Source organism: Plectrocnemia conspersa, unplaced genomic scaffold (genome assembly GCF_051122295.1).
Source record: "Plectrocnemia conspersa isolate PC_06_02 unplaced genomic scaffold, ASM5112229v1 ptg000012l, whole genome shotgun sequence".
Classification (NCBI taxonomy): domain Eukaryota; kingdom Metazoa; phylum Arthropoda; class Insecta; order Trichoptera; family Polycentropodidae; genus Plectrocnemia; species Plectrocnemia conspersa.
The window spans coordinates 8,497,552-8,519,467 of record NW_028277176.1 but is presented as its reverse complement, the minus strand read 5'-3'; the positions used below and the strand labels follow the sequence as shown (position 1 = coordinate 8,519,467).

General features: G+C 30.2%; 2 protein-coding genes across 15 annotated transcripts; both read left to right on the top strand.

Moving 5' to 3' along the window:
* Positions 1 to 2,040: 2,040 nt before the first annotated feature.
* l(3)07882 (Nucleolar protein 14 homolog l(3)07882) lies at positions 2,041 to 5,642 on the top strand. The gene is made up of 10 exons (XM_088199678.1): positions 2,041 to 2,323; positions 2,385 to 2,590; positions 2,656 to 2,750; positions 2,819 to 3,168; positions 3,229 to 3,365; positions 3,434 to 3,531; positions 3,597 to 4,090; positions 4,160 to 5,160; positions 5,234 to 5,389; positions 5,458 to 5,642. Exons 1-10 carry the CDS (start codon positions 2,129 to 2,131, stop codon positions 5,558 to 5,560), a joined length of 2,835 nt encoding a protein of 944 aa, XP_088055804.1. The 5' UTR covers positions 2,041 to 2,128; the 3' UTR covers positions 5,561 to 5,642.
* A 2,214-nt stretch (positions 5,643 to 7,856) lies between these two features.
* LOC148228124 (uncharacterized) lies at positions 7,857 to 20,806 on the top strand. 14 transcript variants are annotated; one of them, XM_088199279.1, is made up of 11 exons: positions 7,857 to 7,966; positions 17,914 to 17,965; positions 18,029 to 18,121; positions 18,187 to 18,528; positions 18,597 to 18,734; positions 18,800 to 18,908; positions 18,994 to 19,137; positions 19,230 to 19,392; positions 19,451 to 19,590; positions 19,737 to 19,981; positions 20,056 to 20,806. In XM_088199279.1, the coding sequence occupies exons 2-11, from the start codon at positions 17,921 to 17,923 to the stop codon at positions 20,200 to 20,202; spliced, it is 1,566 nt and encodes a 521-aa protein (XP_088055405.1). In that variant the 5' UTR covers positions 7,857 to 7,966; positions 17,914 to 17,920; the 3' UTR covers positions 20,203 to 20,806. The 14 variants fall into 14 exon arrangements, with proteins under 14 accessions (XP_088055405.1, XP_088055402.1, XP_088055409.1 ...); XM_088199276.1 differs by having other exon boundaries at positions 18,800 to 18,920; XM_088199280.1 differs by lacking the exon at positions 7,857 to 7,966 and adding an exon at positions 14,596 to 14,768.
* Positions 20,807 to 21,916: the final 1,110 nt, after the last annotated feature.

Genomic DNA, 21,916 nt, shown 5'->3' with positions numbered 1-21,916 from the left:
AATAAATATGTTTGTTTATCTCAAACCTGATATTTTTTAACGAAAAGTTAATATAAAAAAGGAGAGACTGGAGCAACCGCCATAATCTTTTGTGCCTTCCGCTCAGTCACGTTCATCATTTTGTACTCGGTCTTCAGTATATCAGGAAACTGAACGCTCAGGTCCTAAATAAGGCTTTGAGAAGTTGAAGACGAGGCGTTCTTCCGGACCTGATTTGGTTCCCAATTTAATTTTGAAGAATAGGGTTCTCAATCGATTATTCAAATTATTTGCCCGATTTTAACTATATAAATATTCGAGTAATTGGTCGAATATTCATTTTTACTATTTCGAGTAAAATTTGATAAAATCTTAGAATGAAACAATTTGTATATTACTTGAGCGATACAAATACTCGTTTTTTTCTCTCAATATACCCGAGTGACCAGTGGCTCTCCAAAATCTATGGATTTTATGCCCATTTATTTTGTTTCGAAATACAAAACAATGAGACGCTTCTCCTCAACAACAAAAATGCTTTTACGCCTCCGAAAAAAACATTTGTGAAAAAAATGTTTATCGGCCGTATCTACTATGACTGAAATTTGCAGAATTCGTTCGTTGAACGAAACAAAATGTTGAAAGGCCCACTTCACTCAATTTTGCTAAATTAATTCAATCGCAGCTGATCTTAATTCTGGTGATTTGAAAAAACAGAAATGACGTCTCTGATCAAAATGTATTTAATAATAAATTAAGTATTTTCTTCTTGGCGTCCTTATTAATCAGTAATTCGCACAGCATTAAGCCCCAAAATTCATTCAATCTCTAGTCAAATTTTTCTTCTAAATATTATCTGCTGAATGATTATAGTGGTGTATAATAAAAATCTACTAAAGAAAACTTTATTTGTATAACAGAGATAACTTCCTGTACATCATCCATAACATAATAAAACAAACATGGAAAAAGAAAGACATCCATGAAGAATGATACAAATGGATTATATGTACTATACTTAAAAAGGGAAACCCGCTCCTGTGCGAGAACTACCAAGGAATTACCACACTCTTAAACGGGTAGTATCTAGGCTTGATGCGTGTTGGTTTTTAGGTGCTAAAACGTTCGGGTTTGTTGACGTAGACACGACTATTAGCATATATCCAAAAAAGCTTAGCGGTCAGTTGGAGTTAATAAAAAAGTGAAATAATGCAACCTGGAAACTTTTTACTTAAAACATCTAGCATTACACCCGATGTGAGGCAATTGCAGAATCTTATTGGAACAACATATCTTCCAAATAAATATATTACATTTCGTACTAAAAATTATCGTTATCATGCGCCTTTTTCAAAAAAGTAAGGCTTAATGACGCCGCCTGACCAAAATACGCACCAAACAGTCACTTTTAAGGCATATAATTTTCCTTGCCCCATATGCAGCAATTTTAGTTATAAATATACCCGAAAATGAGGAAATTTATCTCATCAGAAAAGAAAATTTTCTTTGAAAAATCAACATATACTTCCTGCTACTCTAACGCCCAATCTGCGTAAATTCTTATTTTATCGTACTGACAACACTTTACGCGTATTTGTATTCAGTCAAATCGGGCAATGCAAATGATGAATTATTGAAAATTATTGTCGCGTAGTAAAATAAAAATTTTTGTCGCGCACACAAAATTATTGAAACCTTTGTCACTTTGATGTCGGCCATCTTGTTTTATATTTGAATACTTATTTTTCATTGGTTGACAACAATAGAATAAATTAGCAGAAAATCGAAAATTATTGTGCCTACTCTATTTTTATTTTTATTAATTATAATTAAACATATTTTCTTTGTTTACGTGTATTATACACCGTTCATACAAAGCGATACGATTTACAAAGTAAAAAATTAAGCGTAGAATGTTTCAATTTAAGTTATGCGCGTCGGAAGCGGAAGCGACGGCTTAGAACAATTATATATAAAATGCCATTGTATCGAATTTAATAATTTACTAATATGTATTTTTATCTGGTCGCTATTTGTGACGCTATGGCCAAAATTAAAAACAAGTGGCAAGTGTCAAAGCAAACGTGCGTGTTTATACTAAGCAGTTTTCTAGGTTATGTGTCGTTTCTAGCGCTATTTTAATCGAACTATGGCGAAATCAAAATCTAAAAAAATTGTCGGCCTCGCCGATAAACTACACGCGAAAAAATCAAAAGATAAATTCAAAAAAGTATTGAATCCGTTTGAAGTTCATATAAATAAAGAGAAGTTTAAAATTCTGGGTAAAAAAACTAAAAATGATAGAGGATTACCAGGAGTTTCGCGTGCTAAGGCTATAAAAAAGGTATAATTGATATTATTTTACTTATTTTATATGTTTATTTACCATTTATTTTGTTTTTTAGAGAAAGAATACGTTAGGTTATGAGCTGAAACTTGTTAATAAATCCAATACATTTTTGGATAAACGAATTGGAGAGAAAAATGTGGCTCTTACTGAGGAAGAGAAAATCATGGCAAGATTCGCTGCTGAAAAAATTCATCAACACAAAGCCAAAACTGGGAAGCAAAGTATATATAATTTGGCTGAAGAAGAAGTTCTTACGCATAGGTATATTATTTAAAATAAATAAGTTTCACGTTATTTCTGTATTATAACATTCAAATTACTATCAGAGGCCAAACTTTGGAAGAAATAGAGAAATTTGACGATCCGCGTTCAGAAGATGAAGACGAAGAAATTAACTCTGGAAAATTCGGACATCTCAGAGGTATTATTAATCAATAGTTTGCGCTATGTGTCTACCATTAATAATACTAATCAATATAATTATTTTAGAAAACTTCGTTTCTGATGCCAATTTTGGTGGTGGTGTTTTATCGAGAAGTGAAAATAATGATGGTGCAAGGTCTCGAAAAGATCTAATTGAACAGCTGATTATTGAATCTAAAAAACGTAAATTAGAAAAACAAAAATTGAAGGAAGAAACATTGGACCTTACAGAAAAGTTAGATACGGAATGGAAAGATTTACATCCAGTTGTATCTAAAACTTACAATAAAGAAGTAGAAAAACCCGTGGCAAAGGAGCCGTTATCATTGATTGATAAGCTATTGATCGCTCACGAAAAGAAGGATGAAGATTATGACAAAACAATGAGAGAATTAAAGTTTGAACCTCGCGGAACGGTAAATTTAATTTTAAAATATTTAAAAAATTAATTTATTACATGAGTTTTTATTTTTTAGCCATCTGATAGGTTAAAGAGTGAAGATGAAATTGCAAAAATAGAAAAAGATAAACTTGAAAAATTGGAAAAGGATAGATTAGCAAGAATGCATGGAGTTGCAGATATTGGAAAAATAGAAACCAAATCTAAACATAGGTAATAAATACTATTTAATATAATCAATGATTGTAGAATTTATTTCAAAAAATGTATTTTAATAACAGGTCAGCTGATGATTTGGATGATGGATATGTAGTAGATTCAGATCCAGAGTTGGTGATTGCATATAACAAAGAAGGAAAATTACTAATGCCTATTACTAGTAAGTATTATTTTTTTATAAGTTAATGCTTAATGAAAGTTTATAACTTCAATATAAAAATATAGAAGAACCCAACAAAAATTCTAACCAGGATGACAATGAAGACGATGCTAAAAGTGACAATGACAATGAGGAAAACGGTGAAGATAATAATGACGCAGAAGAAGATGAAGACAGTGATGATTCTTTGGATGATCTCCGTATAGCTGAAGAATCGTCAAATGATGAAGAAGAGAACGAATCTACAACCGAAGCAAAATTTGACGATGATATAGAACAGACAGAAAACACGGAAGATATTAAAAAATCAAAAAAATCAGTTTCATTTTCATTTGAAGAATCTGAAACAAAACCGACCAACAATGAACATAAATCTATTCTTGTAAACAGAAAAAGAAAAATATCTGACGAAAACAATGATAAAATTGAAGCAAAAGTCACTTGCCAAGATCCAGATAAAATTAAAAATAATCTATTAGCAAAGAAAGAAATGATGGAAAAAGCAGCCAAAGAGCTACCTTATACATACGAAATGCCTAAAAGCTATGAAGACCTTGCCGTATGTTTTCAATTAATACTCAAAGAATATTTAACGCGTATGTTATTTTATTATTTTATTTTGTTCTAGGAATTATTAGAGAGGCAATTACCTATATATCAATTTATCATCGTTGAAAGAATCATTAAATGTAATCATCCTAGTTTAGGAGAAGGAAATAAGAAGAAATTATCAACTTTCTTTGCATACCTACTTCAATATGCAAACGATTTGTTTGCTGAAGACGCTTTAACGAACGAAGATGGTATAAAACATGCTTTTGAATGTTTCGATCGGCTCTTATCGCATTATTATCGATTAGCTCAAATGGATCCCGAAAACGCTAAATCTTGTTTGTTGGAAGTCATAAGAGAGAAATATGGAGATTATAAGCAACGCCCTAAAGTTTTCCCATCTATGGACACCATCATATTCTTCAAATTAGTGTCAGCTTTATTTTCTACTTCGGATCTAAAACATCCAGTTGTAACTCCCTGTTTTTATTTTATATCTCAAATATTGACAAACACAAAGCTTAAGAGCAGCGTTGATGTTTCCAGAGGGCTATTTTTAGTGACGATAATTCTGGAATACACCGCTCTGTCTAAAAGGTTTTTGCCCGCTGCTGTAAATTACGTTAGAGGTGTTTTGTCTTTATGTGTCCAACCATCTTCGCATAATAAAATTAAAGTTCTACCACCTTTTAAATTAAATACAATTTCAACGAACATATTACAAATTACGAGTAAAGTTAACTGTTCGATCTCCAATGAAAATATGCTTGCGAAATATTTAATATTGGATGATAATAGTGAAGATTTCAAAGTACGAACATTAATAACTTCTTTAAAACTATTCGAGTCTTTATTCAAACAAGCCGATCATTTAAACTGTCAAAGGCCACTCTTCGAGCCTCATTATTCTGCAATTGTTGAAATTAATAAGTCAAATTACCCCACAAAAGCTATTGATCTTATCGATCGAATAAAGAGTAGCGTTGAAGAGACATTCAAAAATAGATCATTGAAACTGATAATTGAAGAAAGCAAACCTAAACAATTGCGTTTCTATGAACCTGATGTTGAAGATGTGTAAGTTTTAAATAAATTCAGTTATCAGTTTTAATATTATTAAATTTAAATACAATTATTTTTTTAATTATAGATTTTCTGGTAAAAAGAAACGAGTAATGTCGAAGGAGAAACAAGAGTATCAAAAACTGGTTTATAAGCACAAGAAGGAAATGAAGGGTGCCATGAGAGAAATTAGACGAGATAAATCCTACATCAGCTCCGTGAAAATCAAGGAGAAAATCAGAAGGTTTGTACATAAAATACATAAAAATATTCTTACATATAGAAAAAACTTTATTTTAATATATTTTTCAGTGATAACATTCGTAAGGAGAAAGTTAAGCAAATTTACTCTGAAGCGTCTTTGCAGCAAGGAGAGCTTAATGCACTCACACGCAGCAAGAAGAAAAAGAAATAAATTACATATTTATTTGTGTAATGTGTTAAAATTCATTTCTAAATATATTTATTTGTGTTAATATACATTTATAAATATAATATATCTAAAATTTTATTTATATAACCTTAGCTCCTTATTAAGAAATGCTAACTTTTCCTATTATAATTGTAGTTTTTTATATTGCACTAAAAAGTTGATCGCATCTGTAAAAAAAATATTTTCTGGTATTTTTATGATTATTTAAAAAAACAATTAGATCCCAAAACATTATCGGGCTGGCTAATTAACTTGACCAGGTCAAGATGTATACAAAAGTTATATTGTAGAAACCAAGGGAGTTATATTATAACAAAAAGTGTTATATCACATTCAAAATTGATGGTTTTAAGACCCATCGTGATTTTTAAGAAGGTGCAAAATTTTTCATTATTTAAGTGAAATTTACCTAAAAGTATATCGATACAATATTATCAAACTAAAGACAATAAAACATTTTGTACCTCTTAAACTAGATTCAATTTAAAAGGCTTGAAATCACTTTTGTAATCAAAACTATTCTTAGAATATTTATATATCAAAAAGTACTATAAGCTTATAATCATGCATTTTATTAGTACAAATAGTTTTTTCATTAGAAAAACCTGGCGATTCGCAAAAGTTCAGCATTTGAATATTTTTGTATTAGTATTCAAAACGCATAAATATTCATAAATTGATTTTATACAATACTTTTTCTTTTGCTTAAAATCGACGTATTATGTCATTTTTATGTTGAGGGAAATGTTCGGTGTTACCCCGTTGACATTTCCCGTTATAGTTTTTGAGTAAATGTAAAAACGTTTATATATTTGTCATCTCACTAATTATTGACACATTGTGTTTTCGTTTCTTTAAATAATTATTTTTAAATATTAAAAGAACTTTTGCTTCAAATTAATTGCTAAAAGTATTGAAAATTATGTTACATTTAAAACTCTACAGATTTTTACGCTTTCCAGTAGATTTTAACAACGAAAACTTTACAAGTGAACTAATAAAATATTACTGAAGCAATGTTTAAGATACAGTATGGATTTATTTAAGTGCCTTAATTTTCACTAGTACGCTTTTTCCTTAATTTTATACTAAAAAATATAGAGACCAAATAAACATTAAAAAATTTAGGCCGTAAAAGAGCCGTATAGGTGAGAAGCGGTTTAAATAGGGTATAGTTGCGCTTAAATAGTTAATATATACATTTACACAAAAATTAATAACAATTGCCGAAATAAATTTTATCCGCGTATAAGTTTCTGGCAATATATCATATAAAGTATTTTAAATAACATTCTTAATGTGATCTGTACTTGTTAAGGTTATCGAGGTCACGCTCAGAAACCAATGATTATGAAGTCTCTGTTATTTTTGGCCCTAATGACTACACAAACGGCCAACAACGTTTTGCTACATAAATACGTTCAAATTTAAAACTTGTTTTTATCTCTGTGAGTGTGTTTATTCTACAAACAACGAGTAATAATCGCAAATAAACGTCTATCAGTGTTATTTTGTGTATTTACCAAAACATCTCCCAGTCCAAGTGTTCAGCTTCAGCAACAGCACCAACAACTTCAATCTCATATAGATTGTAATCGACAGTTACTTAGCAACGTACCATGGCAAGAATAGTTACCACACTCAATGGCTAATTATTTGTCACAGTTTGAGGAGTAATGAACGTACATTACCGATAATAATGTCTATATGTTATATAATAATTTTTTAATATAGTTTTTTATACAAATAATATTTTTTTCATACATTTAGATAATAATTATGAAGTATTTTGTAAATGCAGCCGAGAGCCTGTGGTGATATTACAGTTGTAAACTTGAGATCTTTGTAGTTTCTGCCAGTTGTTAGAAATCTTAGCCATTCGCATGAGAGTATGTTGTTTCTTAATGAGTGGCGCAACTAGTGCTAGCAGGTTTAAATAAGTTGCTTAATCCATCCTCAAGTAATAAAACCGTATACGCGAAAAAGTCGAATCGAATTGTTGCTGTGTGAACATCTTAGGGACAAAAGCAGCGTAGAGTTCATAATTATTGGTTTTTGAGCGTGGCGCCAACATTTTTAACAAGTAATATACGGCCTTGTTCAATTTATACTTAATTTATAATAATAAATTAATTGAATAAACTATAAAATAATATTCGTAAAACATAAGAAATATTTATTTTAACGGATATGGACGACTATTACCACTGTTATTTCCATTATGAAAATAATTCAGTCATAAACAACGAGCTAGCGCGCGAGCGAGCGAGCGGCGCTTGTCTATGGTCAGTTCTCCCGACGCATAGTACTCGCCGCCCACTATCTGCGGCTGCGGATTTGGCCGGCGTTTGATTTCGTTTAACCGCTCTACGAGGGTTCGCATTCACGGTAAAACTACATTTCAATTTTTAACTCCGTCTTAAGCGCACCGACATGTTTGGCAGCTATCGAAAATTCACTGAGCGAAGAAAACAAACAAAAAACATAGGTCAATTATGCGTTCAGCGCCCGCGCCCGCGCTCGCGCCGGAAGAATAAAAAACCGTTAAAAGGATCATAAATGTTCAATTTTTTTACTATGTTAAGTGTTCGGATTGATATCTGCGTTAATTTGTCGGTGTTTTGTATGATTGAGATCAATTTTGTGTATTATTTCAGTTCATAAAGATTAAGAGGTTATATTATATTACAAGGACGTGTTTATAATAAAGCTATTTGCGACGTCGAACGCGGTTTTATATTCATTATTCACTGATGTAGCTGCGAATGTGAGATATGAGGTTTTGTGTTCATTGTGTTATATGAATAAGGTTATTTTTTATGAACTCCAAGAACCTATTGTTAGTTATGAACTCAATGTATGTATTGTTACTGAGAGGTTCTCTCCAGTTTATGTTTATCATATATATGACATTTGTTTAGTCAAATGAAAACAATATTTTTTTAATTTATTCAACGAGAAATGTATAAAAGGACATATTTTTCTACATAGTCTCCATAGCGTCCAATAATAGTCTTCTAGAGCTTAGAAAGTGCATGAGTTTCATCCCCTCAAATGCAACGAACGTTTAACGTTTGTGTCCTTGATTTGCATTACCATCTATATCTTTTGCTAATATCCATAAGTAAGTAAGATCCGTCAGTTATTCGTATATTTTGGGCGCTAGTTCACAGCATTCTTAAATTGAGATCTATAATTTAGAGTCTCAGAGTGATCAAATACTCCCTCATAATCGAAAAAATTTAAAATAGATTCTTGACATTCCTTTATTTGAGGATATTTTCTTATTATTACTATGGTGAAAATTATCAGTAAACAGAAACTTTAATTGTTATTCATTATTTAAGAAAAAGTTTAAGGGTGAAAGTTTGTATAGTGAAAATATATTCTTATCATATGTGAAAGTGGAAAGAAACTGCTTTCTAGCTTTTCTAAGGATACTCGGAGTAGTTGCTTAATGCGAGTTTGGCTGAACTATCTTTTGCTCCAAGTTGGGAGCGAAGTGGTAGATGTTCTTGTTGAAATTCCTAATGAAAGTGAGCTTAGTACCCCGTACTTCTGACCACAAACGTATTAAAAAAAACGTCTTTATTTAATCACAAAAATTAACCTTCTTACCTATTATTCATATTACACCCTATACTCGTTCAATATGTTGGACCACTACCTAAAAAATAAAACATCCAAAAGTGCAATGACAAAAGAAACAATATTTCACTGTATCGTTGTAAATAGTATTTAGTTAATTCACTTTTTGTTCACTATTGTAATTCATACCACACTTATGATTCTCAACATATTTTTAATCACACGGAATTTATTGTTTTTATTATTACTTTGATATATTATATGAAACACTAAATGTATTTATATTACATATACTTCCATATTTACAAACTTTAGTTATATTTGCCCTACGTATGATTTTTCTCGAAGCAATCTTCCATATGAAAGATATGATTTTCAACCTCTTTTTATTAGATAATGCTTTTTTTTTACATAATATAGGAGTTTACTATATGAAAATAGTACATACATATTTGATGAGCCACGCCTAGTGCACATTGTGACGAATTTTTGTTCCTCCATGCAAATACTTTACAACTATTATTTGTTCATTCATCTATTCTATAGTTTACAATTTCTTCCTTGCTTTTTTTATTGCTTGTGGAAGCCCTCTTCTATTAGACATAATTGAACTAGTTATCATTTTTGGAGAAGTATATTATCCACAAGTAAGTAGCTTCTGATATTTTCGGTCATTGTTTCAGAATGTAATCGCTACCACTTACATTTACCCAATTGGATTAAAATAATCCATGAGCGTTTCTTTCAGGTTCATCACCGTCAATAAATAAATGCTTACGATTTAAATTCATATACACAATCTCACTAGGTGTTATCACTTACACTATCGGAAATATTTGCCAGTTTCTTGATTATATTCACCAACGGAAATATCATTTTCATAATGATGCAAATGTTTTCTTGTCAAATAAGTTATCATCAGCCACATTATAATTGTAAAAGAATAACTCTTCATCATCACTACTATTGCTTTTATATTTTTTTCTATTAGCACAGTTGGCTGTAGTTAAAAACAGTTATTTAATTTATTTAATGAAAATATATGCGTAAATTTAAAAACAATACTTTTTAGATTGAGAACCATGAATAATAATTCACACGCCTAGGTTTTGACAATAGACTGGTACGAGTGGCTGGCACAGACTGGTCAAAAAATTGTTTCCAAGATCCATCGATGGATTAACAGTTTTACGACGAATTTTAATAATTTGCCAATTCTATGTAAAATGGTTAGAAATTACTACATCTATTTACCATGATATATTAATAGAAGTGTTCCTAAGTAATTAAAGAAATAAAATAGTGTAAATTTTATCATCAAGTCACTCAAAAAGGTTTCAAAAAATATAAATTATATTGGGCATGACATGGATGCCTTAGAACTTCCAAAGATTAATGACAGTACTCCTATTGCCAGATGGAATATGTCCAGAGATAGATATATTTCATAATCATTATGGTTGAATGATTCAAAGTATTCACATCTATTTGAGTATTCATTTTGAGAGGATAAATCAACTATTTAATGAATACCAGTAGATCAGTTACAACTTAGTCCATTCTGTGATCAATGATAAAGTAATTTAAAATATGATTCAATTACTTCTTCTGCATATGTATATCTTTATGTGTACTTGGCCGATCATCAGAGTTTATCCAATATTTGATAAATAATGTACTTGTTTAGAGCCACGTACATATTTACATATATAAGTCACGTTACTTATTTCATTCTCTCTCACTTTTAATAAGTCTGTGGAAAGCATCGATAATTACTCAACTCCTCGTTTTACAATTGTCTTTTTCATCAATAGTTTCTGATTCCTCGTGTTCATTGAATGTAAAACCCAATGTTTTCGAAAATCACTCATATTCATAATTGAATATAAACATTTTCGTTTTAAACACAAATTAAATAGTGTAGAAGCATTATAATAATGATGCTATCAAATAATGCTGCAATTTTCTAGAACTAAATGAATAATAAACAACACTGTATTTCGATAAATGAGTACAGAAAGAGTTCTATTTAAAAAAGACGGATGTAAGAAGCTAATATATTTTAGAAAAATATAATCTACTACAAACGATCATGGAAAGAGGTACTGTATTTGTAAGAACGTTTACGATTGGACTGTAGTTAGCTCTGGGAGAAGAGATTGTTGATTGGTGCCTGAATTGGGCATGTTATCTATAAGACAAAGAATTATAGTTGCTGTATAAAAAATTATTTGTCTGAGATAATATTATTTTTAGTCGTATATACAGTCCTGACGTATGCACTTTTACTTATCTTATTGGAGGCTAGCGTTCATTCTTTATCATAATATTTTTAGCAATATGCATTTTGCCAGTTTGTTCTCCATCCTCTTCATTAAATAATGTCAGTTTATTAACTCTTTATCAACTCTCTTTTTTTATTATTATATGAAGTGTTATTAATATCAACCTTGTTATTTTTATGGTTTCTTTGCTATGCTTTATATTTTTTTTAATCATAAAGCTGTATCTTTCTTCAAACGCAGACGTATCACAAGAAAAATAATTTAAAACACAGACAAATAAAATATATATGTAGTTAGAAGAAGAATTATTATATTATATATTGTTTTTCTCAAAATAAAACAAGTTTAGAAAAAATGGTACTATTTTCAGAAATATGCATAAGTTAACATCAAACGAAAACAAGTCTAAAATCATTTAGGTCATGTCGATTCTAGATGTTACTATTTAAAATGATGAACTATTCAACTGTGAAATATAAAACTTAAATGTATATATTTCTAATATTAAATGTATTAAATGTGTGCATTTTGACCAATTTAAACCAAATTTTGCATAGTTACTCTTTAAGACCTTGCTTAAAACATGCATTTCAACATCCCACCTGTCGCAGGCTCAGATCGTGGGGGGGGGGGGGGGGGGCTTTGAAACTTGATTGTGTCCTACATTATTAACATTTCGCAGGTACTTAAAAAGTTGGACGACCCTTAGTTAACATTGACAAATTACTGTAGACCATTTATATCTTTTCATTTATTTTTAAAGATATTGAGCTTTTTTAATCCGAATTCTTAAATAGATATTGTATTTTTTGTTTTTATATTTTTTTAAATTAATTTTGTGTTTATATTTTTATTGATTTTTAAAGATATCGTCTATTGCACTTTTTGAAGAAAAAAATTGAATACATATTGTATTTTTTTGAATTTTAATTAACAAAAAAATAAGATAATTTATAAAAAAATGTTTTTATTTATATACAGATTTATTTTCTCAAATATTGTCGTTTCGCTGCTAAATAAACTAGTTAGTATCGTAAAAAAATATTTTATTAGAAATATCAAAAAATTCATGCTTGACTAACTGACCCTCTTTAGTATTTGTTTTTAATATTGAATACATGAAAATTGGTTTATATAGTTTTCAAATGCTGTTCAAGATTGTTCCTCAAATTAAAATAATTTAGATTACTATTGTTATAGAAATACGAATACCAATCCGATTTGTGCCAATTGCGGTTTTGTCCAGTTGATGAGGAAGGAATTTTTGTAATAATTTTACAACCAATCTGTACTTTAACTTGTTACTAGTCGTGAATAAAAAAATTACATAACAGGAAGTTTTACCAAATGCGTTTCGTAAATCTTTTACTCACGAATTGAAGGTCAAGTTGTAAATCCTACACATGTATACACGCGCGATCGGTCGCATGCAGAAGTAACCAACTTTTTGTATAAAAAATAGTTTTAACCGTTATTAAAATTACGACGTGCGACGTCACAGATTAATTTAAAACTAATTTATTGGTAATATATACAGTGCAGTTAAAAAATTTACAATATTTATAAAATATATTAATCGTTTTTTTATTTATTTGGAAAATGATTTAAAGAAAATAATGCAGATTCCTTTGCTGCTTCATCGTTTACAATGTTTGGTTTATTTTTAATATACGATATAATCGAATGAGTCATCGATTGAAATAAATATTTGAGATATATTTTATCTAACGCGCTTCACTCTGATAATTTATTCGTTTCGTTCGACATAATCCGTAAATAAAGAAGTATATCTTTATCTTTCTCTGCTCTTCGATTGATACTCGTGTTTTATGATACTCCATGACACATTAGATGTACGACATACATTTTTATCAGTTCGTGGAACACATTTTATATAATATAAATAATTAAAATACTTATCGTCAATTTAATATACAGTTGCAAAATAGATCCTTTTTGATTTGCTTTCTCCAATTAAACTTTGATATAACTTCATCGCCTATTTGAATTATATCGCGAATTAATAAAAAAAAATATATAGGCCTTTTAAAATACTTTAAAATTGTGACCAAAAGCATCGGCATTTTTTTAAATACTTATTAATATACATTACTGGTTTATAACCATTTTAATCTTTACAATTAGTTATTAGCTACAATTTGATAAAAAAAAATAAGAATATAAAACAAAACATTTGTTATAATTTAAGGGAAATAATAATAATTTGAGTACATTACATTGGAGAACTGGAATTATTGATTTGTTGTCTTTAGCTTTTAAATCAATGTGCTTCGCCATTTTGAGCTTGTTAAAAATTAAGGTTGCTTATATCGTAGTTATCGATACACAAAATTAGTAGGTTAATGTGGTTTCGCAAGATATTTTCATAATATTTTCTGGTATGAAAATGAGTGTTTTTAATGGTTGATTTTCAGAGGCTAATATACATTTTTTTTAAATTAGTATAAAAATGTATAATATATCTTATTTTTATAGCTTAGTTTTGAATGACTTGTAATTTAGAAAAAAATAGTATTACTGGTGTTACTCCAAAATGGGTCTAATTAATTGTTTATAGATTTTTTTTTTATTAAATATCGTCTATTGACCACGATGGCGGCAAGTCCTTTAGAGCGAAGTTCCAAAATGTGTATTAAATTGAAGCTTGAAGTAAGCCCAGATATTTAACGATTCTTTTCTAATTAACCTCATTATACTTTTCATTCACGAAAGGTGGTGGCAGAGTAAGCTCTACTTGAAATAGCTGTATCGTCAGCGTACATTAATAAACGTATATTTTTTTATTTATTTAACCATGTGATCTATTGAAATTGAAATTATATTGTAATTAATTACTAATTCTGATCTCTCAGCCATGATACAAACGACTGTCAACTTTATAAGCATGACTTGATCTGATTAAGTTACAGCTAACTGAATGCGACCTTCTAGCATGAAAAGTTTTCTACCCCTGGTTATTCTATCGTGTACGTGAACGTGCATTTCCACTCTTAAGCAAATGTACAATACCCGGAAATTTTTGATCCGCCCCTCTGTCGCCAGTCCATCAGAATGACTGACCATTGCGTGTGACGAGCGTCACAATTCGGATTCGGTTCGCCGCATTTGCCGCGAGACACGGTTGAGCGCCCCTGGTTCGTGGATGATTGAACTTGCTCGGCGCGCCTTATCACAAGTATGCGGTCCGCCGCTGTGCTCCTGCTCGACGGGTTTTCTTCAATTGTTTCATTACGTCCATCAGTACCGATTTGACTCCAATCCGCTTCGCAGAGCGCGATGGCAGCATCTTAACAACAGTCAGTTTCGAAAATTTCTCACTCCTCTCTCATTATTAACCTAGCACCGATTTAGTCAAACTGACTTTGGCGACGCGTCGTGTTGGTAGTGCTAATTATAATTTCAGTGGTGAGATTTCATTCAAGTTATATTTGGAGTGCTGTTTGCAGACTTGTGTTTTAGCATTGTAGAGCTTCATTTTCCGATGCTCCATGCGTTATTTATGATATGCAAATGGGCGTTATGTACTGTGTACTGTAGAAATATTTTCACTGAACATTGTCACGCGTGAATGAAGCTATGCTGGAGAATATAATGCATCAAGAAAGCTATAATAATAGACAGTCAAAGTTGTATGTAAATATGCCCTAAATAATTTCTAATGTAAATATTTAAAAGTAGAATAAAAGTATCGCTTTTTGTAAATATTTTTATAGTAATATTAACATTTCACTCTCACACTCTTCTTCATTCAGTTGGTTCAATCCATGAGAGTACTCGTGCAATTTTAGTGTTACAATGATGATTGAATAAATGGCTCTTGCATATTTTATTGCTCCATATCATATGCAGTTTTCAACTAGCTTAGTATGAATGAGACACGGGCAATCATCCAACTTAATTTGATTCGATCGATTGTTCTTAATCCTTTTAATCCAAAAAGTCGGCCCACGCTGCTTATGCAAAAACTGAAGCGGGGCGATTTTTCGGCCCTAGTCCCCAATAGGATATTTTACCCAGAACAGATGTTTCATATTTTTACAAATTATATTCATTACTTCGCCAGTAGTATTATATTATTTCCTTAAATTATAACCCACAATGCTTTATTTTATATTTGTATTTTTTATCAAATTGTAAACATGAAAATGATTATAAACCAGTAACATATAATTAGTATGCTTGTATAATTATATTATTTAAATAAATTATTTTAGATATACAATGTTTTGCAAAATTTAGACATATTTAAAAAAATATCTTTCTTTGTAAAATGATAAAATGGCTATTTTTTCTTTCATCAACTAACAATAGATTATACTAAATTTTCTAAATATATAAAATGTGTTAAGAGATGTTGTATACTTCAAACTTGATTTTATTTATTTTTCTTTAATAAATATTGTTTATTTTATTGTTGTTCTAATTTTGTAAAATATGGATATTATGCCCTTTTATTATTATACACATTATAGAGAGCACATGGATTTTTTTTAATTTTTAGTAAATATATATATATAATCATTTTTTTTTTAAATGTTAAAAGATAATTTTTTCTATAAAAACATTTGGCAGTTTCGCATATGTAAAGCATTAAAAGGGTTAAATATGCTTTGCTTTGATTTCGGTGGTTTTTTTTTAAAAGATCATTTTTAACTCTTTGATTGTTACGATGTTTTTAAAAATTCTTCTTTTTCACATATTCCTCGGTTCTTCCTATACCTTATAATCAAATTCATTCAAAAACTGTTTCATGACATTGTCAGACGAACGGGATAACAAGTTCACAAATTAATTTACTTTTACGGGCATCATGACATCAACAGCATTTATTTTACATAATAACGAACAACGATATATCGTTGTTTAACATCCAACAGGTTAAGCTCTTTAATATTTCATCAATTTTGGTGTGTGCACATATTTTTTTTATAATGCAATAACTTTATTCTTAATATTTCTTCAAATGTAAGATACTTTGTTATTGTTATAATGTGACAAACTGTTATTCTGCTACAAATAAACGAATATTCTCACTTTTTTGTATCTAACCTTGTATCTACAATGCATCACATGAAAAGTGTCGATTAACCCATTTGCAATGTCAACAGTAATTATCAAAAAAATACTATCACCGGAAATTCCCAACCACTGACAAAATTGTGTCCATCTGCTTCACCTAAACCATTGCGATTAGTGCAAAAACATTTTATCAAAAAATATAAGCTTACAAAGAAAAATATAGTGATACACAGAAATGCTTTATATGTATTTCGCGGAGAGGGAATAATAACAATATTATATCGTAGTGACTGCATTGCCAGATTGCATGAATTGTTTCCTTATTAATTAATCAATATTCCTTCAAAAGATGTGAGTTTATGACTCATTTAAAAAAAATATAATTCGGAACAGTTTATATATTATTTTTGACAGTTAATAATAAAAGATTTTCGTAAACTTAAACATAATCTAAATATTGATTTAACATTATTTTCTTGTTATATATATACTGAACTTTTTAAGCTGATATTAATAGTGTGATTTAATTTTAAGAGAAATAGTGTTGTTTTTTTAAATACAGATGTGTCCCAAAATGATATAAAAAACCCACATATTTTTTATAGTAAAAAATATTTTAGCTTTAAAATTGTTATGAAAAGTTATGGACGTTCATTGAAAATTTGAATTCTTTTAACCGCAGGTAGCCCGCGATTATAAAATCTGCATGGTTGAGTAGATAAAACAGGTAAAAATCTGATATAATCTAATAATTCTAAAAAAATAGAATAGGTAAAAATACACATTTACTGTTTCGACTGCAATTTTCTGGCACTCAAATATAAAAAACGTCATCCACAAGCTTCACAAAACCCTTTGAAAATATTATTTTTATTGACTATACATATTTGTATCTAGAATCGTTATATTTTTATAAGATTGCGATGTTGGGTTCTGCAACTGTATTTTCGAGTATATAAGATATTTTAATGCACTTGGAATAATTTACATATAGTGATTGATGTAATATATATTTGATAAGAATACTTTTCTTCGTATATCGAATGTGAGATATATACTATTACATCTAATAAGGTTAATTTATGAAAATACTTGCATATATTTACGTTCCATACATGTTCGTACGGTTCACATTAATATATTTAATCAGTTGTGCATTCTTTGCGTAAATGCTTTACAGTGTAAATTGCGTCAATTTTAACAAATATGTCATATTCGCTAAATCATCAATAAGAGTTGTTCGCAGACATATTAAAAAAAATATGTAAGCATTTTCATAAATGTTACAATCAAACTTCTTGAAATGTGATACAGGCTGCAAGGCTCGCTTGCGTTTTTGTAATACAATATCACTTGGCATTGTGTGTGAAACATACTTCATATATTATTTGCAATATGAAATCTTGCTTTTCACCATTGCAGATTAATTATGAGCCAAAAGATTCAGCCTTGCAGCGTCTCTCTTGAACCATTGGTAATAATGCTCTAATTTATCGTTACAGTTTTGCGATATTTTATTTATTTATTTTATTTTCAGGATAAAATGGACAATACAAAAAAGAAATCGGGTAAAACCTCCAGGCAAACAACGCCTGTGCCGCAAGAAGCTACTGAAAACGTCGAGAAGAAAGTATGTAGATTTTTATATATTACTGTTTTAATTATTGTAATGTGACATATTTATTATATCAACAGATTGTCGAAAGCAAAGGTGAAACTAGCCAAGCCAAAACAGCCGTTAACGGGAAACCAAAGAAAGATAAGCTAAACAAGAATAAAGACAAATCTGTCGCTAACGGTGTGTCGGACGTTGCTTTGAACTCCAACGGTACTTCTAATGCCAACGGAAGTCCACTGATAAGCGACGATAGTCATCCAGAAGTGATAGAAGAAGAAGCCTTGGTTCCTAATTCGGAGCCCGACAATGATGAGCTCTTCCCTGAATTGATTTATGATGAGACTTCCGACGAATGCAATTTCGATTCTTCATCGCCAGACTTTTCACCAGTTGGACGTAGCGTTACTAGACGATCTCAGGTATGTTTTGTTTTAAATATCTACTCTATTCCTCTACATAGTGTTGAATCTTTAATCTTCGGGTTTAGGCTAAAGTTGTTCCCACACCAGAAACACCTCAATTAATCTCGAAAGCTGACACAGGCACCGAAGTTTCCTCGTCGCCTGCTGAAAGCTTAGAACGTCCTTCATCCCAAGATACTCAACTATCAGATCAATCGATACCTGTATGTCTTTTTCTGTCTCTTTCTCAATCTATTGATTGGCACATCTATATCATTTTGTTTTTTAGATGAAGGAGAAAATTGTCCAAATGAAAGAAGCATTCTCACTCACTCCGAGCAAAGAATCGCCTGGAAGCGAAGTTGTGTCCGAATGCGTAGTTAAAGATGCAGATTCTGGTATTGAAAAATGTACTTTTATTTTGCAGTACTGTTTGGTGGTGTTTTTAGTTATTATATTATGTTTTTAACTGTTATGTTTTAGCTCAAGATATCGGATTGCCATCCACAAATGAAGCCTCACCTTCAAAATCTGAATCAAATAGTTCTAAATCACTCGTTAAAGATTCATCATACAGACGTAGTGCTAGGATTTTGGATCAGTATTCCACCATGGCAAACTATACTGGTATGTAAATATATTTCTTAAGATCCGTTTTTAAATTACATACCTTTATTTTAATCCTGCAGGTATATTAAGTCCGATTTAATTTTTTTTAGGAAATAATTCGACACAGGATACTGAAGTAGTTGGCGATATCACATCGTCGAGCCGTGATCATTCCCCAATTTTGGACACTAGCGAAGATGGATCACTCGCCGATTCTTGCAAAGAGACTTCGCAAGAAGAAGCTGTTCCGCTGAATTATACGGAACACTTAAGGTATTTTTATCGGAGTGATTAAAAGTAAAATTAAATGCTAAATAAATAATTTTCATAGATCAATGAAGGGGCGAAGGAGCTATAAACCGCTCCGTGAGATCAGCCTAAGAAATCTCACCGTTCAGAGACAGAGAGCAGCAAAGGAGCACATGTCCACCACTGTAAGCAGTGCCAATGCAACGATCGGCTCAGAGATACGTAAGTAATCATTATTGCATTAATAATAGAAATGTGTGGAACAGTATGAATTAAATTGCGATTGAAATTTTTTGTTTTATGAAATACAACAATATTTTTACATTATTTTTTTATTTTATATTGATATTCATTAAAATATCTTGCAGATGTTAACACGATATTATCAGAATCTTCGACGCGATGGTCTCCAGATAACCAATCAGTCAGCCGTAAACGCAGATCTTCTGAAATAGAGTCTCCGGCACTCGTACTCTCGCCAGAAAATTCAGAAAATGATTTAATAGATCGTCCGTCGAAAAGACAAAGAATAATCGGAATGATCACTACACCCTTAAAAAGTATCAGAGATAAGATTTCGAGTAGCACGCCCATCATTGGTAGGCGCACTCAGGTATTTAAAAATTATTTTATATAGTATTGATCAATCTTCAATCTATTATATTAATGTTCTTAATATGGTTTTAGGCTCAGGTAATCATACAGAACGATTTGATCACATCGCCGAGCGAAATAGTGGTAGAGGGCGAGGGAATACAAAACGATGAACAAATGCCCATGGATTCTGATGTCGTACCTGGTAGAGTAGAGCACAAATGGTGCTCAATAATGTAAAGTTGAGTTTAATTAATTAGTTATATATGAAGGTATTTTTTAGTATTTTTCTTTTAATCATAAGTGCGACAACTTTAAAATAGTTATTGTAAATATATTTGACAAAATTATGCACATTATTGTAAAAATTGTGTTCGTCCGTTCTGGTATTAGATTTGACCATGATTTATTATTTTATATGACAAATAGTTGAGCACTTATTAATAGTAATAATTAAGATAGTAATTAAATATATTTTAAAATACAGTTTTTCGTCATCTGTGAAATTAGAATGTTAATGAAGATATAAATGTTTATAGTAGGATCTTTTTTTGACAACTGTACTATATGTAATTTAATTTTATATTCATTGACTGCCACATTTTTAGAATACGTAAGATTGTGTCATTTTGTCATTCATGTTGAATTTCATTCATTAAATTTTACTTTTATATTACAACTTTTTGTTTGAATTGAGTTTCCGTACTGATTACACATGCTGTGTGTATGTTATTAATAGATTTATGCGTTAAATCATGTCACACTGAGATTGTTCATATTTGAAATTTTAGACTATGAGAAATATACGTAAACAAAATATTTTGAATAAAATAGTTCTATTTGATTTTGTGTTTTAAAATTTATTTTTATGATACGGTGAATTATATATGTAAATATATGATCCTCTGTCTAGAATTCCCTGTGTTTAGGTTTTATGACAAATTTGATATAACCCATACACTTTTTAATTTTCTCATTATTTTATTGATTCGTGAAATGTTGATATTTTACAATAATAAATAACAAATTATTTTCTGAGAATCGTACACTTTAACATAGATTAAACCAATCATTTGTATTTTAATAAATGTATGAAAATATGTATATGATATAAGTATAAAAAGAGTAATGATTATATATATATTTCTTTGCCAGGTTCTTACTTAATAATTAAAACAAGATGACGAAATATGCAACAAACATTTCATTAAGTCTTGAAAACCATGATTTAAATGAAGGTCACTGAGCGAATTTTATTGGATTCACAAATTCAATCGGACCAGTATTAAGTAAACAAATTAATTATTTATATCACTATCCAAAATATCTTAAATCGGCTAAACAAAAAATTTCAACTACCCTGGAATTGAAATGAGTCCCTTAGAACCTGTTGAAAAACATCTTCAGCGTTGACTGGTAATGTGTAAAAGGGATAAGCAAAAAGTCAAAGAATTAGGAATAAAATATGTAATTGTGACTATAGGACACTACCAAACATTGAAGGATTATTGACACTACTCAACAACTTTAAAAAAGTGCTTCAATGAATACACTACAATAAATTGCGCCCCTGTTGTCCTAACAAAAAGGCACTAGAATCCTAATATGGATATTTAACTGATCGATATATCTTTACTTCCCTTCATATATTAAGAATTTTCCCTGAATCCTCTCTAACAAGAAGTTTTCAGGACCGCCACACATAGTTGCGTCGAAATTAGTTGTTAAATATTCACTAAAAGGGCCATAAAACTAGATTGATAATAGATTTGTGTCCTTTGAATTTATTAAGAATCAAAGTTTTTCTCGTTAGCATTAGCAAACAAAATTAAGCATATCTGAGCAGACGTCCATTAATATTTCTAAAAAAACGTGAATCTTACTTTACTAAAGATAAGGATCAGTCCTAAATATCTCCGCCGAACAAGAACCAGAAGATGACAACATTGCTAAA